We start from the raw sequence: 20919 nt of genomic DNA, 5'->3' as shown, positions 1-20919 counted from the left end.
GTCCTCTCGCGAGATTGAGACTAGGTCATTCCCCGTGACGAAGGTATGTACCTTACCTTTACAAAACAGTCATTGGTTGAAGAAAATTGGATTTATTTATTTCAACTGTATTCATACGTTCAACGATGAGTGATGAAGGCATTCAACATGTTGAACGTCTTCCAACATGTTCTCATTTCTGATGTCATAGAGAATATAATGTATATCTGTATAATTCGAATACTTATATTATATGATGTTAAGAATACCTGACTTTTACTTCTACATTCATTTGTTAAACACTTTTTCTCGGACCACTTCGGCCATCTGGAAAAAAAGAGAACCCTGCATGTACATTTGTATACCGAGCCACATGTTAGGATTGTAATGAAAAACACAACATTAAATGTTCTTAGGCCTTTATAAGCGTCTGCAATTCTAAATTATAGTGCCTTAGTTTATGGCTATGTCGGGAAGGACCTCTCGGATATCAGTGGTGCTTCCTTGTCATCACGTATGTCTGCTACATGGGACGACACCACAACGGCACCGGCGATCTGAGAGAAAGACGGAAAAAAGCCGTAAGGAAGCTTGTGACAATGTCACATTTCCAAGTCGGATATAATGCGTTTTGCTTGCACATGATACTAAAAAGAACAAAACACTGCTAAACGTAAATAGGTGGACATGAGTAGCTAGCTTTGGCTATAGTATATACGTCTCTTGGACAGGACGTTGAACGGAGGTCCCGCGTTTGTGGAGAGCGTCACACCGACCACGTTAAAGAACCCATTAGAATTATCGAAAAGAGCAGGTCCTTTTCGGTTTGAATTGACCAAACCTTACAGTATTCGATATATAGGCTGCAAAATCTATGTTGGTAGCCTCAAAATGAAAGAAAAAAGGAAGACACCGGGGTTCATAAAATCATCAAAGAGAGTAAACTCACCAACATAAGGAGCCAGACCACGACTGCACCCCATTTGATGACGAGCGTGTCCAGAAAGATCTGCCACAGCGCGTCCAGACTCTGCTCCACGCCAAGGTAACGTTCCACGGTCAGGTAGACGGCCTCACCCGCCATGAAGGCCGTCCACAGGCCAGCCGCAACCAGCCAGATCATACACAGTACCTTGTTGTTCTGTAATACAGTAAAAGCCACTTGCACAACGGATTAACGCACACTTCTGTTAACTGCACGGAGTACTAAAATTCCAAACCGGTGCGGAACAGCTAGATGACTTCGCATTATTGCACCAGCCGGATAATTGCACGAAATTCACTGGCAAATAGGCCGTGCAATTAAGCGTCTCCTACTGTATTACAGGCGAATGATAGAAAAAAAGCTAAAGTTCCCCTTCACCAAATGATGTTACGCTCACTGACTTTTCAGTCGAATCCAATGCCTCTTTACTCTTAAACAGAGACTACCTACATGACCTATGACGCACAACTTTTTTGTGGGTCATTCAACCTATAGACCATAGGGTCGGCGAAAATCCGTTTTCTCTGTGTTTCTCCTAATACCTGTACTTCGAACTATGATACTGATGGGCATTATTTCTTCACCTACACTTTCTAGATCACCCCTGCCTTAGTGAAATGATGTGGACAAAATGTTACCAAATGTTACAAGGAATTGGCAAATACACCGACTGCATGGTTGCAATGCTTCCGTTTTTCTTATAAAGACAATAGCAACCGGATCAGCACCTAGACTGAGCATTTAAACAGGTAGGCAGGCACCCTTATATAAATTTGTGCAGTGTATATACTAGTAACCGATGCTTGGGGACTGAAATGATAAATCCAAAAACTAAGGCCACTGTACGTGCAATTTGTCCGTACGTTTTTTCGGGAGGCCACGTCCGCCACGTATTTCTGAAAACGCGTCGCCCGTACTGACACGTACGGCGGCGAATCCGCAGCCCGATGGCACACAAAGTTTTACCTGCACTTAAAGTTCTGCGGCGTGTCTGCGTGTTCCAAAAGCCGTCGGATTCCCTAAGAGTTAGTACGGATGCGGTACTTAACACTTACGGTTCCCAAAAGATTACCCACGTTTTGGCACGTAGAGAACACATATTTGCACATACGGCGGGTTGTGCCCTTAGCTTTAGGTGGACTGTATCTAGTCAGCCAGTCAGCTATGCAATGCATATTATAATATACAAGAGAGTGTAGCGTGGTCTGTATGTGTACCTTTGCAGCACCGACGACCAGAAGGACGCAGATGATCAAGAAAAGCACGTCAACGCCCAACTCTACCCACGTGGCAACTGAAAAATACACATGATGAAGGACGATTTAACGTTACTTCATCCTGGCCGCACGTAATGTGAGCAAAAGATTTACTATAGCAGATCTTTAGCAAAACTAAGCTGTCGCAATCTTAACCTGACACATGCATTTCACCTAATGATGGCGTGCCGGCCACGGAAGATTTGTCATCCATATCTTTGTCATCCCAACATCTGCTTGAAGAAAAAGTTGGTCTGAAATAAAGCGGATATCTCACTGAACTGTGCCCAATTTGTGCTAGAAAATTGCGCCAACTTGCAAATTTGCGCCAATGTTATATTTTGGTCGCCCTACTTGATATCTTGGTCCAAGCGCTGCTATTGTCGGTGCTATTCCCTTCTGTCACGTTGTTGCTAGGCGTGGCTGAGGTGCTGCCGTTGCTAGGTCGGGTTGCCGTGAACACTCCCACTATGTCTATCACGGCCAGAACAATATCGCCGGCCACAGCAAAAATCTGCAGACGTCAGAGAAATAGAAACGTTATCAATGGAGGTACCGGTTTTAAACAATATGAAATTTTGTTTTTCACTTTTGCACATGCAAGGAGGCATGACGGGCAACATCTCTCTCTCTCTCTCTCTTTCTCTATTTTTTTCTCTCTTTTTTTCTCTCTCTCTCTCTCTCTCCCCTCTCCCTCTTTCTTTCCGTCTCTCTCTTTTCATATTTTTCTCTCTCTGTCCTAGTCCGTAAGTTCACGAGCTGGGTATTGACATTTCTTGGTGATGAAGAAGTTATCTTGACTTAGCTTATCGACTATCTCACTGGAGTGCGTCACGTTGGCGGCGTCGCTGCGTCTTGAAGTGGATTTATGTTACCACTCGACTTTACAATGACAAAAAAAAAGACAACAAAAGATAAAGGGTACAAGATTCGTTTTTAGCGATGGAATTCGTTGAACACTACGTCAAATAGCTCGGTTTAAGCGTGGTCGTAAACGTACAGCAGCTTCGAATTCATTGGTGGAGTGTCCGCTTTGAATATCAATGGCCGAGTGGTTGGAGTGTTCGCCTTGCATTCGATAGGTCGTGAGTTCGATCCCGGCCGAGTCATACCAAAGACTTAAAGGAACGGTACATGCTGCTTTCGCCGCTTAGCACTCAGCATTTGGGAATGAGTATGGGAGTTAAACACACATCACTACCAGCGGGTCAGCCCCCGAGCCTGCTGTAGTTGCAGAAATGTGGCCCAATGGTTACAGAAATAGTGATAGGTGCCACCCCTACGCATCTGCTTAGATGTACGGTTTACTTTAACTTTTTAACTTACCAGGTACAGCACTCCGACAATGATGGCCCCAACCCTGACGCTGCAGCAGCAACAACACGAGTGTGCCCGGCACGCCATTGCAGAGGGGTCGTCTGGAAATCTGTCCTAGTCTCTACCAGACTCCGGATTGCTGGAAAATCGTAGAAATGGAACAAATAGAGGAGTAAGGCTTAGGTCACATTTCCAAAGCGGTGCCCGGCCGGGATGTTTTAAGAAACGAAAAATTAAAACGTATGGCTAGAAATATACACAAATCATGCCCATGAATCTTATTTTGACATATACTGTGTATTTTGATGTATTCTATATAATTCTTTTCACTCCCGAAAGCTGCCCGGCCGGTGTCAAGCTAAATCCCTGCGCTGGCGAAATCCCTGCGCTAGCATGGATTTGGCAGATACAAGCGCCAAATTTGTGCGCCGTGCCAAATACCTGAGATATACGGTGTGCATGGGGGTTTCGAATATGGCATACATTTTGCTCGGCTAAATGTTGACACTAAATACAATGATTACTTTAAATCTCAATTTTCAATCTAATTAATACAAAGCTAAATTTGTCCAAATTATGGACAGTTTCACTGAAGAAAGGATTGGTCGTCCCTTTTAGCGCCGAAATCGTATTTAAGTAATGACGTCGAAATCACAGGTCACCTCTGAATCTGATGACCTTTATCTTCACAGAGCATAGCATCCAATTTGGACTGATATACAAAGCATTTGTAAGCAGTGCATTAGCAGCTCATATATCAATGTAATCCTATTTTGGCCCTGCTATGGAAATGTGACCTAAGCCTAAGCCGACCAGAGAACTATAGCCGGCTAGGGAACAGCACGCGATCTGCGTTTCTACGATTTTCCAGCGATCCGGAGTCTGGTAGAGAGTAATCTGTCCGCTGTATTTGAGAAACCGCCATTCGGCAGAGGGAGCAGGAAACGTCATTTCACTCAATAAATCTACATGTGTATCTAGTAGTGGCGTACCTGCAGGGTGTAGTTTGGCCCCGAACCCCGAACCCAGATTAGTTTGGCCCCGAACCCAGAGGTCCAGGATTCAAATCCTGTCACGCTACCAATCTCATACCCATGGGAAAGCACTTAACAACCTTCCACACAAGCGTAAAATGGGTACATGTACTTGGCTTTGGCTGGGGAGGTAAAAGGCGATGGAAGGAGGTGGTTGGGCTCAGCCTTCAAATACTGTACCCTAGACACATAAAAACACACTGCCCCTGCGGCCTTTCGTCTTACAATTTTTTGGGCGTAGATTTTTAGTGCCTGGGGATAACAGAAACCGTCGATAAGGATATGCCGGAATTATTTTCCATTACAAGACAGCCACTTGTTTTGGTGCGACACTTCTACTACTATTGACACAAGAATGTTCCCATTTTCTGGCCGTTAACTTGTCTGTCGTACGACGCTCGAATGTGATCGGCTTTTAGCCTATTAGTAAGTTCCGGTAGTCGCTGGGGTTAACTAGTTACCGGTATACCTGAATGGTACCCAAACCAAAGTGGCATATTTATCATCCATTACACCGATCCGTATTTGCCCGGCAAACAAATACATGCATATATATTGCTGACAAGCTATGTACATGTTTTTGTGAGTTTGTAGCTACTTTCCTTTCGGCTGTTGCAGGATATTCATCTATAATGTTTCGACGCAGCCCAAAATATGATATGAATAACAATAATTACATAAACTCTAAATCATAACTGTAAAAATCTTGCCCGAGTATAATTTTAATTTATAACCTTTGTACCGGGAAGTTGCCATTCTACATGGCGACTCTTAACAATGTAAAAGAAACAGAAAAAAAAAAACAACCAGATAGTATCAACAAACGAGCACTCATTTCTAAAAATAGCTTCAAAGAAAGGAACCATTATTCCTATCACTGTAAGTATACGTCAAATAGTTACAACGGAATTCAAAGACAGACGGTACCTGTATCTGATCGTCTTGGTTGCCCGACGCCCTGTTGACCACCCGTTATGACAAACGTGTCAAAATTTTACCGACAATGAAGCAATTTTTCCAATATTATTGATTATGGCGGTCCGAATGCATAGGTCAACCTCGCTGTGTTAGCAAAAACGGATAAACCACGTGATCACAGGTGACCCACCACAGCCCTTAAATCGCTCTCCGACACGATCAAAGTCCGGTTTCAGCCGTCAAAATGTTTGGCAATTAACAAACAGGACACTTTGCCCTTTCATGGTAAACATAACTTTATTTGATTTGTTTGGCAGGATTTTTGTCCCAATAGGGGCGTGAACATAGCATAAGACAAGATGAATAGAATCCTGACGGATTTTGCAAGATCAAGACAAGAGTTCGTAGGACACATACCTCCATGAAGCAATTATGGTGTTTTTGTAGGTTGTGAGATGTTTGGTGCTATTGGTATCAAATGGCTAACCTTATTTGATTACCTCACAGATCAACGCCTGTCAGAAATCACTATTCAGCTGAGGAAGTTCGTCTTTTTGTTCATAATTATAAGGCCTATGCTTAAGATAACATTGATATCTGCTCCTCAAAGTCACTACGCCCTTGATTACCTTCCAGAATGGCGGAAGGTTATGTTTTAGGCGTCTGTCTGTCTGTCTGTCAATAGCATACCTCGAGAAGCCTTGGTAGATCTTGGTAGTTGGGTCGGGAAAACAATGGTCAAGTTCGATAATGATTCGAACCCCCTAACGGCCTTTTGAGGTATTGCAGCGGAACTTCCATTTTTCATATGTCCTGTTTTGGACATGAGGGTTAGAGTTGGGAAAACTACGGTCAAGTTTGATGATGGGCCCCTTAGTGGCTTCTCTAAGTTTATTTATGTATCTATTTATTTATTGATCTCAAGACAAGTGGGTGGCCCCTTCAACTTATTGGTAGTTGATTTCCAAGGGGGCCCACTATACAAAAACAACAAAACAAAACATGATTACTACAGAGGAACTTCCATTTTGGTATCTCGTGTTCTGGACATGCTGTGGCCGTGATATTTGAGAGGTTTATAACTCTTGGTGCATAGAAAAGGTGCAGTAAGTTTTTGCCACCTTGTGGCTTTACGAAAACTTCTGACATCGATAATCTTAGAGCCTACACTAACCTACATGATGTGAGGGAAATCCAGTCCTTGATGAAAGACAGGGAGGAGTGGAGACGACTTTCAAGCTTGGCTCGAGCGGGACCTCGACCAAAGTAAAGTAGTAAAGTAAAACTGGAAGCGCCATCTTGTTTCGAACTTTGAATGAGAATGACTCAAGAACATGTTGACGAGTCATCTTGATTTTTGGTGTGTAGATAGTGATGACTTACATGATTGAATGCTAATAATATTCTATGTAATATTCTATTGCATAATTAGATAGGAAAGTTAAAAAACATTGCGTTCCATGATAGGACCGTCAAACGCAGTACGAAGATTAGTGAAGGTGAATATTATTAGACATTTATCATGCAAATTAGTGTCATCCTTACATAATCCTCCTTGGCTCGGATAGGAATTTCATGCTTATCATGTACTGACCCCTGTTCATGTATAGTTGTTTATATATTGATGGCGTTCAGCACCAATGTCAGGCTTAGTTGCTCATATTTTGATGGTGTTCAGCACCAAAGATAGGCTTTGTAGCTCACATGTTGATGGTGTTCAGCACCAAGGATAGGCCTAGTTGCTCAAATATTGATGGTGTTCAGCACCAAGGACAGACGTAGTTGCTCATGTATTGATGGTGTTCAACACCAAGGACAAACTTAGTTGCTCTTGTATTGATGGTGTTCAGCACCAAGGACAAACTTAGTTGCTCTTGTATTGATAGCGTTCAGCACCAAGGACAGGCTTAGTTGCTCATATTTTGACGGTGTTCAGCACCAAGGACAAACTTAGTTGCTCTTGTATTGATGGTGTTCAGCACCAATGACAGGCTTAGTTGTTCATATATTGATGGTGTTCAACAACAAGGACATGCTTATAATTAGTAGCTCATGTATTGATGGTGTTCAGCACCAAGGACAGCCTTAGTTGTTCATGTTTTGATGGTGTTCAGCACCAAGGACAGACGCAGTTGTGTTGTTTATATCTTGATAGTGTTCAGCACCAAGGACAGGCTTAGTTGTTTATATCTTGATAGTGTTCAGCACCAAGGACAGGCTTAGTTGCTCATGTATTGATGGTGTTCAGCAATCAGCACCAAGGACAGACTTAGTTGTTCATGTATTGATAGTGCTCAGCACCAAGGACAGACTTTGTTGTTCATGTATTGATGGTGTTCAGCACCAAGGACAGGCTTAGTTGCTCATGTATTAATGGTGTTCAGTACCAAGGACAGGCTTAGTTGTTCATGTATTGATTATTTTTAGCACCAAGGACAGGCTAAGTTGTTCATTTATTCGTATGGACCAGGTCCCACCACATATCTTGGCGCATCAGGTTTACGTGGCATAATTCATTACACCAGTTGTAAAAGTGAAAATCATTTAGTGAAGGTATGGGGCCGTGAAACTCTAGTTGCTGATAAGATAGCTTTTGTATTTAAGCGGCGCTAAAAGAAGTTGAGGACAGCTTGAGTCTGCTGTCACTTTGTCTTTTTACCTTTATTTGTATTATTTCATGTATCTTTTGAAAAAAGGGGTATTAATTGCAGAGAAGGTTGTACTATTTACTAGTATAGCCCCTGCCAGCAAGAGCTTGTATTACACAAGCTACCATTTGGCAGGCAACAGAGTACAACACTAGATGTATGTTGTGTCGGTCTTACACTGGAACAACTTCATTCATTCATTTATTATCCACTTTCCTTTGGTTTATTTCATTTCATCTCATTCTATCAAAACACATCAAGTAAAAGCATATAAATTCATTTGAGTTGGTAACTCTTGTGTTGGTGTCATTTGAGTTGGTGTCATTTGAAATGAGTCAAGTTAAACTGTTCTCCAACTGAAAGAAATTTAACTCAACGGAATCAACTGACTCTTTTATTACGTAAAAGTTAATTATAAACAGAAAAAAATGAATCTCAAACAGTACACTGTGAAACTGTATCAAATCTCTGCAAAAAAACATCATTTTGCATGTAACTTGCTATCATCTGCATGACTTTATTCTGATTGTTATAAAATTGTCACATCATGAGCTTAATTATCAACATAAACTTTGATAGATTTTTTTACATTATTCTCCAGTTATACCATGAAACACACAAGTCAGTTGCTGGGATTCTTGCACAAGAATTCATCCATTTTTTAAACTTAAACATTCTGTGAGGAAGCTACTCTTGACACTTGAGGCAGACAAGACATGCAAAATCTTCTAGAAAGCCTGACAATGACCTCCAGACCTTCTCCAAACCATCGTTGGGAACTAATCGTGTAGCAAAGTCATCTGTGGTTGCGAGTTGGTTAGCGAGGTAGCCTGCTGGTCTCTTAAAGTATTTCTTTTCATTTAGTTAAAGATACATGAACTAATCAAAATAGTGAAAAGCAAACTATACAACAACTTGTCCTTAACTTGCACAATGCTACTTTTATAGAGCTATTTCTATCATATAGTAATTTACTTCGTGAGACAGCTATGGTTGATGGTTTTGGTTAGCTCCTGTATTTGCGCATGTGCCCCGCTATGCTGGCGACGATCTGGTCTGAGTTCTTGTCCTTGCCGTAGTAGTCGAGGAACTGCCAGTCTGGGTTCATGAGGTACATGATGATGGTGTGGTCCACCTAGAAGATGTAAAACACACAGCAATGAAGGTTAGACATCCAGGTAATAAGATATGATAAATAGCAGTTCCTCAGGGTGAGACAAGAAGGGGAAGACCCAGACTTTCATGGAGGATAGGGGTAAAGAAAGACCTAAAGCAAGAAAACACCTCATGGCACGTGGCGAATATGACTGCCGGAGATTGAAGGGGTGGAGACGACTTACTGAGGCCCTGTGCTCCCGAAGGGGCAAAGAGGATTAAGTCAAGTAAGTCAAATAGTAGTCACACAAGCAACTCGATTTTCAAACTGCTCTGCAACAGATCATTGACGAAAGCTAGTGGATGCTACCTGGAACATCAATTCCAAAATCATATCCTGTTGCTTGTGTAGAAGTAACTGAGGGTAATACTGCTGGCAGGACTTTTACTGTTATCTTAATCCTAAGTTAAGTTATGTGACTGTGTAGTTCCCAAGTATTGTATGGTGTCTGTTTCTATATGTGTCCAGGGAGTCCTGAAAAACAGGCTGAAGCCTGAGCGATGTAACTCTGGTAAAACAAATAAATGAAATGCCATTTGGCACAAAGCACAGGCATTCTGTTACAATATGCTACAATCACAAATCTAAACTGGTGCCCTGCCAGGTAGCATATGGACTACAAAATTTCTTAATTTCTTGGCCAAGATTTTTATTCAAGCCCACCACCAGACTACTGTTTCCCTCTGTACATGGCTACTTCAATGGTCAGAGCTTGAATGAGCACAGTACATCCAATGTGATCTGCTTTTTTATACACCAGGTGCAAAATCCCCTAGGTGGCTTAACCAATCACAGTTCAGCAAATGTATCAGTTACAAACGATTAATCTCCAAGCAGATCCTATGGTAGCCTGAGATAGTATCAAAAGCTGCCAGAGGAGTGAAGGCAGCATATGAGTGTGTTTGGCTACTGGAGTGGTTGATGACTCCATTTGGCCAGCTGTACTCCTTAGCCAGCTTTGATACTATCTTATGCTGCTAGTAAAGAGATTAACAAATGATAGCCATACTTACAATGTAGTCTCCATCATCATCTACAGGCCCCTGGCTGTAGTACACACGGAAGTTCTTGGACACCTGTTTCACCTGTTCCAGCGAACCTGTTAGGCCGATCAGTTCCGGGTGAAACTCTGGAGGGAAGAGGAACAACATTTTAAGACAAAGATTACATCATAATCATTTGTTGCCCAATTGGACTAATTCAAACGATAAAGTCTGCAGTGAATGGACGTTGATTTCAAAGCAAACACGGAACTGTAAGCCTTAAAAAGTTCCATGTGGTTTTATTTCTGCAGTTTTATGGTGATCTCTCCACCTATAATATGCCTTTCTACCATATTATTACTGTACCAATTTAATTTAATTGTTTTCCCTATTTTGATGCAAAAAGGCCAAATTATCCAGTTACACCTTATGGTGTAGTATTCGACCAGAAATACAACAGCTAAATATTATCAAGAGACGTCTACAGAGTAAGGAACATGTATAGGACGATCCATGAACCCCTTCTGAAATCATTCTATCTCTTCCAAAGTCTTTAACAAAACTGACCCTGCAGTTAAAAAAAGTGTTGCTAGGGGGTCCAATCCTACAACACTTACTCTCTGTCTCAAAAGCTGTCCCTACCACTCAAAAATCACAAATATAGTGTGTCTTGAACATTAGACATCAAAACTGGAATTTCCACTGCGATGCCAAAGAAAGCTGCTACAAGGCCAATTGTTGAAAATGACCTGTGTTTTCCTTACTGCTGCCCGTAAACAAAATGTCATAAAGATCCACCCATGACTCCTTGAGTTATGCCACCATAGACAGGCAAACAGCATCAAGTAGATAACCTTTTTCATTAAGGTAAAAAGGGCAAACCTTTGACATATTCAGCGATAGACTTGACATCATCTCTCTCTGGGTCGATGGAGATGAAGATGGGAGTGATGTTGGGCAGGTGCTTGATGTTAGCCATGTCCGTTACAACCTTTAGAACATAAATTGTCAACCAATAAGTCTTTTGTTCAAAGAAAATACTCTTTAAACATAGGAAACTATTGAATGGGGTAACTTGGGGTTGCAAACGGCAAAGAGTTTGTTGCATTCTGAGACATCTTACATCACTGTAATTCTTAGAATTTTTATAGTTACATGTATTTCATGTTCTTAGTTTTCATAGTGACGGCTCAATTCAACCTTCCTGACAACCCAGATTGCGTAGTTGTAATTTTTTTTGGCTACCATATTTCCTTTTTGTTTCACACACTAAAGGTTTGGGGTACCCAGAGGATGTATGATTCACATAATCAAATCAGTATGGCCAAACAGTTCAGACTGTGAACTGAAAACAGGTGTTTCAATTACTGTACAGTATGCACTATCAGGGCTCGAAATACTTTTTTCTGCATACCAGCACTAGTGCAGGTAACATTGAAAATTACCTGCACCAGACAACTTTTACCTGCAACACTTGGACTTAAGAAAGTATGGATCATACTAAAATTGTTGAGGAACCTTTGCTATTTTTCTTTATACTTAATAGGCGGTAACAGTCAATGCAGCTAATAACAAACCACATACACCTATATCATAGGACATTTATGAATAAAACCCAGTGCATGGACCAGTGCAGGTTAGGTACAGGTAGACATCAGGAAAGCCTGCATAGCTCCAATTTTACCTGCACTAACCTGCATATGCAGGTGGTATTTCAAGCCCTGGCTTTAGTTCTAATGAAAGCTTGAAACAATTGAGAGCACTAAGACCCACCTGAGCCATCTTGTCTAGCTCATCAGGACAGATGTCAGGACAGTGTGTGAAGCCGAAGTACAGCAGACACCACTGTCCTTCGTAGTCCTTCTCCGTCTTGGGGTTACCATGGTGATCTACCATGGAGATCGGTCCTCCAATAAGAGCCTTTCCCAGAGACTTGGATCGTTCCTTTTCAAGTGCTAGGGTTGATGAGAGATACAAAATTAATATAAGTATTACAAATATCTTAACCCAATCCAGACTGGGTGGGGCTAAAAGTGCCCGCGTCAACTGTGACGTTGTATAGAGCTCTCCTAAACAGCTTTTGCTAAAACAACCAAACTTGGCGACTTTTCCTAGAATATATATACTAGTATATAGAATATTCCTAAAAAATATAGTACAGTATCGACATTTTTAACAGGACAATAAGTGGTGGTCCTGTGTTTGAGGAGAGCTACACCTCAAGCACGTTAAAGACTCCACCAGACGAATTGATAAGAGTAGGGGTCTATCCCTATGGGAGTACAAACAAATCTGTCAGTATATGCAGACCTGGTGTTTTATGACATGAGAGTATTCAATACAAACAAATCCTACCTCATGGTATGCCACACAAAAATCATCAGCTTTAATAGAAATTCACTCTATCTGTTCTATAGGTACTGGAATAACAGAATGTTCACTTACCCAGCTCTTTCTCTCTCTTGAGATAGTTGAAGAACAGCAGCAGTGCAGCTCCTATCACACCAGCTCCAACTAAAGCCTTCCACACCGAGGTCTGGACGGGCAGAAATCATGTTCATCAATGATCAAGATGAAGGTTTTGGGATTGAGTTCTACAAAGCAGACCTCTATGTTGTGCCTTTGGGAAATGTTCTGTCTTGACTGTGATGAAAATTAATTTTCAGCTCAGACTAGGAATATCCTCACAAGAGGTTCTGTATTTGAGAAGTATCACACCTCGAACATGTTAAACTAATAATTCACTTACTCACTGACTACTTGACTGACTGACTCATTGACTGACTGACTTTTAGTGACTGACTGACTGACTGACTGACTGACTCACTGACTGACTCACTCACTCACTCACACACTCACTCACTCACATTCACAGTATTCATAGGGGTTGGTCTACAGACTAAAAGAACACACCACACTAATCAAAAGCAGTAGGGGTGCATATCAGTGCGATCACGACTTGACCAAACCTTCCAGTCCTGTCGTTCATAGCTTTTACTTACTAGTACTGTACAAACAACTTGTAAGTTAGACCTTAAGGTGGTTTACTGGTTCTACAATGCAGCAAACAAACAAAGTTTCCTTACCGTCCTCTCAGGTTTGGGGCGTGAGGGTGGGACAGGGTTTGACGTCATCCCCCTGAGCTGTTGGAATGGTCTGGAGGACAGGAGAGCTGATGGCCTCCTGCTCACAGCACATGTACACAGGCCACTGGACGTCACCTACAACATATAACATTCGTTTTCTTATAATTGTAACAGCCATCAAATGTGTGCAGAAGTGGGCATCATCTTTGAAAGGGCACACACTGACTACAACACAGCACTTGATGTATGTACACTCGGCACAAAAAGTTTGGAATATCAACTTTGGTATATCATATTTCCGTTATTTATGCATCAATTTCAATGTATTATATATCAATAGAAAGCTTGTGTGATTTTCTTTCCTATGGTATCAAACTTATTATGATTGTAAACACATGAAACGAGCACAAGGCCTGCTTATGTGAGTGGGTCACGAAAAAAAAGTGCCCAAATTCCCCTACTTCTGTTCAACACTGCATCGTCCTGTTGATATTTGCGCGTGTGTCACTGGTTCAATCAATCCTCTTTTCACCTCACATTTTGTATACGGAACATACAAGGTTTTAGCACACTTGAGTAGAGTTCATCTGCCCTTTCGATAGTTGGATGGCAGAATCAAAGCATGGATGCGGCAAGAAGAACCGCACACTGACAAGGCAAGAGTAACTTTCGGCATTTGGTGTGGGGCGGTATTATTTTATTTAAACCACCATGGGGTAAACAAGACTCGACATCATTCCAGGCAAGTTAATGTGGTGACATAAAGGGACAACATCCTCCATCCAGTGGCAACATTCTACCTCTTCAATATTGGACCAAATGCCATTCTGCAAGATTACAACACCAGTCCACACAGAGCAAGTACCATTGGATGCTGGAGCACAGTCTTAGGGTGGAATAGCCTTCCTACGGCTTATGGCTAGCACTCGATTGATCACCTCTTGCCATGGTTCAAATTTTTTGCTTGAATAAAGAGTAATAGTAGCTTTGATTGACATGTCCTGTTTATTCAACTTGCCTTCATTCACAAGTCAATACTGACGGAAGAAAAATAGCAGAATGGGGTGATTGACTTTAGTAGGGTAATTTTGGCACTTTATCTTTAGGACCCCCTGTACGTAAGCGGGCCTAGTCCTCGTTCCATGAATTTACACTCATAAAACACTCTACTCAGATATGCTAGAAAGAAACTTGGATGTTCTGTATACCAAACGTTAGGTGATAAAAGGATTGATTGAATCATTGTCACCCGCGGCCATAACAACGGTTGAACCGGACGATACAGTTTTGAACAGAAACAGGGGAATTTGGGCACTTTTTTTTCGTGACCCACTCACGTTAGCAGGCCTAGTGTATGTTCCATGAGTTAACAATGATAATGAGTTTGATGCCATTGGAAAGAAAATCATGCAAGCTTTCTATAGATATATAATATATTGAAATTGATGCAGAAACAACATAAATATGATCAACCGAAGTTGATATTCCAAACTTTTTGTGCTGAGTGTATATGTGTATGTTGCTAGTAGAAGTGGTAACAGTCAATATAAATAACTGTAAGGAAACGTTGATGGTATCGATGTTCCCCTGAAGTACCAGGTTGTTGCAGAGGGTTTTAGACGCCGAAAGCACAGAAAGACAAGAGACAAAAGACGACGCGTCCAGACACTTCTGAATCCTGAACTCAACTCACTTTTATTTGATTGTGCGAACGCGTTCCAAACGCGTTCGAATACCCCACCTGCGAACCGAACGCCAACGTCGCTGTTCGACGTCGTTTACGTTCGCTGTAAAAACTGTAGTTTTCTTAGAATGTACTTTTCTACTTCTACGCAGAATTGTACCCTTCCTACACTCACCCCCAGTTTAAATACTCGCCGTCCTCGGCGAGTGAAACGCCCTACGTAAATCAACCCTCATCAGTTTGACAATATAAAAACAGATAGTTTATCATAAGTTACAATTTGCTAATTGAAAGGGTCTCCTCATATGGCAAATATCTAATTAAGTCAGTTCATGGGATTGTTCAAGTGTCCATAGTTCAGGTCTTCTCTGGTCCTCCCGTCTCATCACAAATCCACGCTGTTCCTCTGCTATTCTCAGCACCTCTCTCTCACGACCTCTCCTTTCTCGGGTGTCGCTTTCTGTTTCGCCACAGCCTCCTTGATCCTGGAGCGCCGCTCTCCGTTACCGTGTCGTGTTGTCCTCCCTCCTCCCCTTTGTCGCACGGCCACAGACGTCCTCCCCGAATCCTCCTGCTGTTGCAGCCCCGATCACCGCCTTCCTGGGGAAGCTTTCACGGCGACTCGCTACGCTGCGTCAGGTGTCCCGATGTGGAACGTGTCCGGGTCAGCCCGCCTGATTGGACATGGTTAACGGGTGCCATGAACACCTTGCCGCCAACACTCTCGTGTCCAGGTGTGACCCATGCAGGGATCAGCCATGGAGAAAGAACAGAACACGCACGTACACACAACCGACCGTCCTAAACCTACGAACTCCTTTGACTAAAGACCTGAACGCCTCTGTTTACTACACTTCTGTCTTTGTGTCATAACAACTGTCCATAACATTTTCACATGTCTGACCAAAATGTAAAGCATTACATTCAAAAGATTAACTAGGAACACATTACAACCCGCAACAAGGTCTTCTGAAAAACCAATGCGACAATAGATCAATACACAATGATATTTCTAGCAAAGTTCCTATCTATCACAGGCAATGTAACCCCCTGAAGAACCGAAGTACAACCCCCGAAGTCTGGGTTTCCCCGGAAATCACATCACCCGTGTACTGCCTAACTTACATGATGATGACGACCTCAAACTTGGACATAGACGGTCATCCGGAGTGTACGTGGCATTCTTTCTCTCTTCCACACTTCCGGCACACTTACGGCCCGTGCCCCTTGAACTTGGCCCTGCTGTCCCTATCTTTGCCGACTTCCCGCCTCTTCTTCGGCTCAGCAGCATCGATCCCGCGGCCTCCTCGCTCTTGGGTCTCCCAACATTGCCTGGCCCGCTCCGAACTCCTGTCTTTGGGCTAGCTCCCCTGCTCTCCCTGGCCTCCAACATTCTCCTGGCCCTGTTCCACCTTGGTCTCTTGGCTGCTGGCGCTTTTCTCTCAAGGAACTCTTGTCGAGGTGGAAACGACGTGCAACATCCTGCCGACAACGCCAAATGTAAGGAAACGTTGATGGTATCGATGTTCCCCTGAAGTACCAGGTTGTTGCAGAGGGTTTTAGATGCCGAAAGCACAGAAAGACAAGAGACAAAAGACGACGCGTCCAGACACTTCTGAATCCTGAACTCAACTCACTTTTATTTGATTGTGCGAACGCGTTCCAAACGCGTTCGAATACCCCACCTGCGAACCGAACGCCAACGTCGCTGTTCGAAGTCGTTTACGTTCGCTGTAAAAACTGTAGTTTTCTTAGAATGTACTTTTCTACTTCTACGCAGAATTGTACCCTTCCTACATAACGATCCAAATAGACCTACATCATAGGACATTCATGTAAAAAACAGAAAGTACACCAGTGCAAACTGCACAAACCTACTAGTAGTACTATGTGCGAAATCAAGTCTGAATTTTCCTTTTGAACAGGCCAAATCACACAATTATCAAATTATGTTGTATCACACAGACGTCAAATGAAAGCTATTCATACAAGGAAAATGCAAACTGCGTGCTTGAAATCAAGTTGGAGTATATTTTACACAACGAAAACATTTCTGCTGAATCACTGACTTGCGTAACAAACCATGTTTGCCATAACAACACACGACTTACCTGGTTTGGAGCTCGCGTTACGGCTCGATGTAGCGTCGGAAAAACGTCATTCCTGCACCAGAGGAATCTCGTATCACTCAGCAAACACTTGCCGACGGATCTCAGCATCATTTTTTCTTAACAAACCAGTATTTGGACTAAAACCGTAAGAAAACCTTTCAGTTACACAATGAGCGCAGCCATGTTGGATTTGACCCGGAATGACCTCACAAGAAAGCATCAACACGTTCATAACAAAATAATCTTAACAGCTCCATATCAAATATTACTCAATGTTACATAGAACTAAAATATTTCTTAAAGTATTATTTGCAGAATTTATTACTTGAATTTAATGATGTTTTCTTTTGGTGAGAGTTTGTACATTTTTGGTTAGGGAAACGGTTTCGTTTGGGTGCGCTGTGCATCTTGCTACAAAGAAGCAAAAATGGCGGCTCCAGAGGACCACCAGCAGAAGCTCCGAGAAATGGAGGCGGAAATGAGCCGGTAAGGAAGCTCTAGAGTCCTTATCACGATGTCTACTTTGTAACGAACATGTTTTGCTACTTGTGGGAACGTTTCTTGTACTTCATAATGCGTCAAACTAACGGAATAATCATGGTAATTGTCGCCCCCCCTCCCCACCAACAAGATTTTTTGGTGAAAAAATAATTGAAAATTTTATATCAAATCTCTACATATCTGATGTAAACACGTGGTAAGTTTAATTGACGCATTGAGACTTTATTTTGTTGTCACAACCTTTAACCATTTGTCTGAAGAAATGGCTACTAGTAATGTTGTGGCTGCAATGTTGTGACCATGCACATCACATGTGTGTTGTTTCCACTGAGAAAATTTTGTTTTGTCTGCCTACCTACCAGCTGTATCAACCACCAACACTCCATTTTCTTCCCATGACAAAATTGAATCCCTGCAAACATTTCTCCTTCAGCAGTAATCTATGTCAAGGTTTTAAGTGTGCATGTAGTGGGTTCTTATGTTTAATTTTTATAAATATGTTATTGCCAGTGGCCTTCAATTTTGACATATATCCACAGTGCACCGCATGGCACATGCATACTAAAAACCATGAACTACCTTATACTAGGAACTGTAAATGCAGAAATGTTTGCTGTGCTTTTATGTTCACTGTTTTTGCGCTACAAATTTACATCAAACTTAAAGTTGCAAACAGTTTTCCATGGCAGACTACTGTGTATGATGCTACCGCAAACTTCAAATCACAGTGAACAATCCTTTTTCCCGCTACTGTGAAATTAAATCCAAACAAACTTAAATGCATTTACAGTGCGTTGGATGAATGAATAAAATTTATTGCTCAAAAATTGTACAGGATACCACATATGGCAACAACCACTGAACTACATATAGATACAGAACTACAAGATATCATAAAAAAAATTATAGATTTACAGTACAGTCATGTGCTGTATATATAGTGTGAATTGTTTGGAAATCCTTGACTCACAAATGTCTGTTTTTGTCCATGCTAGCTTTGAGCAGGAGATAGCGGCCCCCTCCCCAGCCATGCCTGCTGTTGCCCTGGCCATGCCTGGGGGACATCCTCGCATGGTCATAGGGGCACAAACTTTCAATCAGGTAAGGCAAGACTACAGTAATCCACATCTGTTCATATACTATATACATATACATGTAGGACTAGGGGTGGTTACCAGAACGGTGTACCGATAGAAAACTGGTTTTCATATTGGACCAGTCTGGAAAAAATAGACCTGAAAAATCAGTAGACCGGATTTCGAACCGATTGGAAAATTAACAGATTATACCGGCGGGAACATTCGTGCTTTTTCGGACTTACCGGTTCACAGGTAACAAGAGTGAAGTAGAGGAGAGTTGCTAGTTATTTTTACTAAGTCTTAACATTAACAGTCAGTTATGTTGTCTACACTAAGTTAGGAATAAGATAAGAATTTTCGATGCCCACCCCTATGTAGATTTTCGATGCCCACCCCTATGTAGGACCCAACATATTCAATCAGGTAAGGCAAGACCGTTCTTTCTCAAAGTCGAAAGCTAAACTTTTGTCTTAGAGCTTCTCTTTGTTCATGCTTTTTCAGTCAGAGAATCACCAAAAATGATGCAGGTAACTTTTCCCTGGAATAGATTTTCCTCTCAAGCACATTCATTAGGAACTCTGCAGTTATGTGTATCTGTTGTTGAGGGATGATATGTTTGATAAAAATGTATATTCTCTCTCGCTATCTTGCAATCAGTACATAGGACATGAGGATGGTTTCTATGTCACCTAGCATCTTCCCTTAGAACTGCACTTGATACATGTATCTGTTGTAAGTTCTGATATATTCTGATTGAAAGTTCTGATATATTCTGATCGAAAGTTCTGATATATTCTGATCGAAAGTTCTGATATATTCTGATTGAAAGTTCTGATATATTTCGATCGAAAGTTCTGATATATTCCGATCGAAAGTTCTGATATAGTCTGATTGAAGAAGTTTATTTTTCTTCCCTGACAGGTTGCAGCTAGTATTGCCACTGCCCAGGCCACCATGGCTATGGGGGTTACTGCAGTTCGTGTTGGACCAATGATCAGCAGACCAATCACTGTTCACAGTGTTCAGCCTGTTTCAGGTATGTGCACATATATTGAATTGAATTGAGATGATACAGGAAGGCTTTCTTATAAGCTCTATGCTTTTGGCCTACCTTGCACTATTCATGTATAATAATTCACTCATATGTACTTTGTGTTGTTGTTTTTAAAGTGCAAACAAATAAACAAAATAAACAAAATATTTCTTCTACACTGACTCACTGTTACTGTTTATAGTAGACTGGTGTTTTGTTATCTTACATAATTATTACTGTTAACGCAAACAGTATGGAGATTACTAAAAAATGACCCTTCTATGATGAAAAACAATATAGCACCAAATGCAATCTTAGTTTCCCCACATTTACAGAATCCTATAGCTAATTTCTCCCCATTTTCAGAAACAGAAGAGGTGGAATCTTATCTTCCACTCCGTCAGAGAAAGCCAAACCCGATAAGTTAGACCTTACCATCGGCATATAAACTAGAGAAGTTGTTTACTATAATGCTTTCCATTTTTGTTGCTCTTCCATCTTTTTCATGTTGCTTGTAATTAGCCTTTGGGAAAGAACTTCCTACATTGTATGCACTTGTTATTATGCTATTCTGATTCCTACATTTCTTTACCAACAAAGTATATATTACTACCGGTAGTACTCTGTTGCAAGAGTTTCAAGTTTTTAATCAACAGTTCTTTGTTTCCGTCCCTAGCTCCCATTGGTCCTGCTGTGATCCCCGTCAGCAGACCGGTGCCGGCCCCTCGTCCTATCTTCATCCCCCACCAGCTGCAGAGACCCCCCATGGTCCCTGCCCCACCCATGCCACCCCTCCCCCCCATGGGCCACATCCACATGTCCCAAATGGGCCATCCCATGGTCCGACATGCAATGGTGGGGCCTGTGGGACCAATGATGGGTCGTCCCATCGGTCCCATGGGGGGTGAGCGGATGCAGATGGGGCCGATGCCGGGACCGATGCCGATGCCGCGCCAGGTTCCGATGCAGCCCCCACCCCCGCGTCCCCAGCCTGGGGTGGTGGTGGAGAGTGGACCCACGGTGTACAAACCACCCACTACAGCAACAGAACAGGTCAGTACCTCTAACTCATATTACTGTACATGGCATACACAAGCCAACTAGACCTCACTTAGAGTTAGTCTGGCAGTCAACCGACAGGCCCCGTCG

The 20919-nt window shown here is 42.1% G+C and overlaps 3 protein-coding genes across 4 annotated transcripts in view; 1 reads left to right on the top strand and 2 right to left on the bottom strand.

The window, feature by feature from the left end:
- Window positions 1-372: 372 nt before the first annotated feature.
- Window positions 373-5654, bottom strand: LOC118430740. The gene is made up of 6 exons (XM_035841749.1): window positions 5499-5654; window positions 3547-3676; window positions 2575-2734; window positions 2182-2258; window positions 929-1120; window positions 373-536 (listed from the first exon to the last, which is right to left on the bottom strand). The coding sequence occupies exons 2-6, from the start codon at window positions 3622-3624 to the stop codon at window positions 444-446; spliced, it is 600 nt and encodes a 199-aa protein (XP_035697642.1). The 5' UTR covers window positions 3625-3676; window positions 5499-5654; the 3' UTR covers window positions 373-443.
- Window positions 5655-8634: 2980 nt separating this feature from the next.
- Window positions 8635-17360, bottom strand: LOC118430532 (protein SCO1 homolog, mitochondrial-like). Its single transcript, XM_035841457.1, has 7 exons — window positions 17158-17360; window positions 13363-13497; window positions 12722-12812; window positions 12050-12231; window positions 11159-11267; window positions 10307-10422; window positions 8635-9272 (listed from the first exon to the last, which is right to left on the bottom strand). Exons 1-7 carry the CDS (start codon window positions 17266-17268, stop codon window positions 9144-9146), a joined length of 873 nt encoding a protein of 290 aa, XP_035697350.1. The 5' UTR covers window positions 17269-17360; the 3' UTR covers window positions 8635-9143.
- A 125-nt stretch (window positions 17361-17485) lies between these two features.
- LOC118430531 (RNA-binding protein 42-like) overlaps window positions 17486-20919 on the top strand; it is an 8655-nt gene continuing 5221 nt past the window's right edge. For both annotated transcript variants that reach the window (XM_035841454.1, XM_035841455.1), the window contains exons 1-4: window positions 17486-17643; window positions 18654-18759; window positions 19659-19773; window positions 20447-20823. In XM_035841454.1, the coding sequence (XP_035697347.1) occupies window positions 17585-17643; window positions 18654-18759; window positions 19659-19773; window positions 20447-20823 (657 nt within the window). In that variant the 5' untranslated portion in view covers window positions 17486-17584. The remainder of the gene's footprint in view (window positions 17644-18653; window positions 18760-19658; window positions 19774-20446; window positions 20824-20919) is intronic.

Source organism: Branchiostoma floridae, chromosome 14 (assembly GCF_000003815.2).
Source record: "Branchiostoma floridae strain S238N-H82 chromosome 14, Bfl_VNyyK, whole genome shotgun sequence".
NCBI lineage: Eukaryota > Metazoa > Chordata > Leptocardii > Amphioxiformes > Branchiostomatidae > Branchiostoma > Branchiostoma floridae.
The sequence above is the reverse complement of the archived record's forward strand: the minus strand, read 5'-3'. Positions and strand labels throughout refer to the sequence as shown.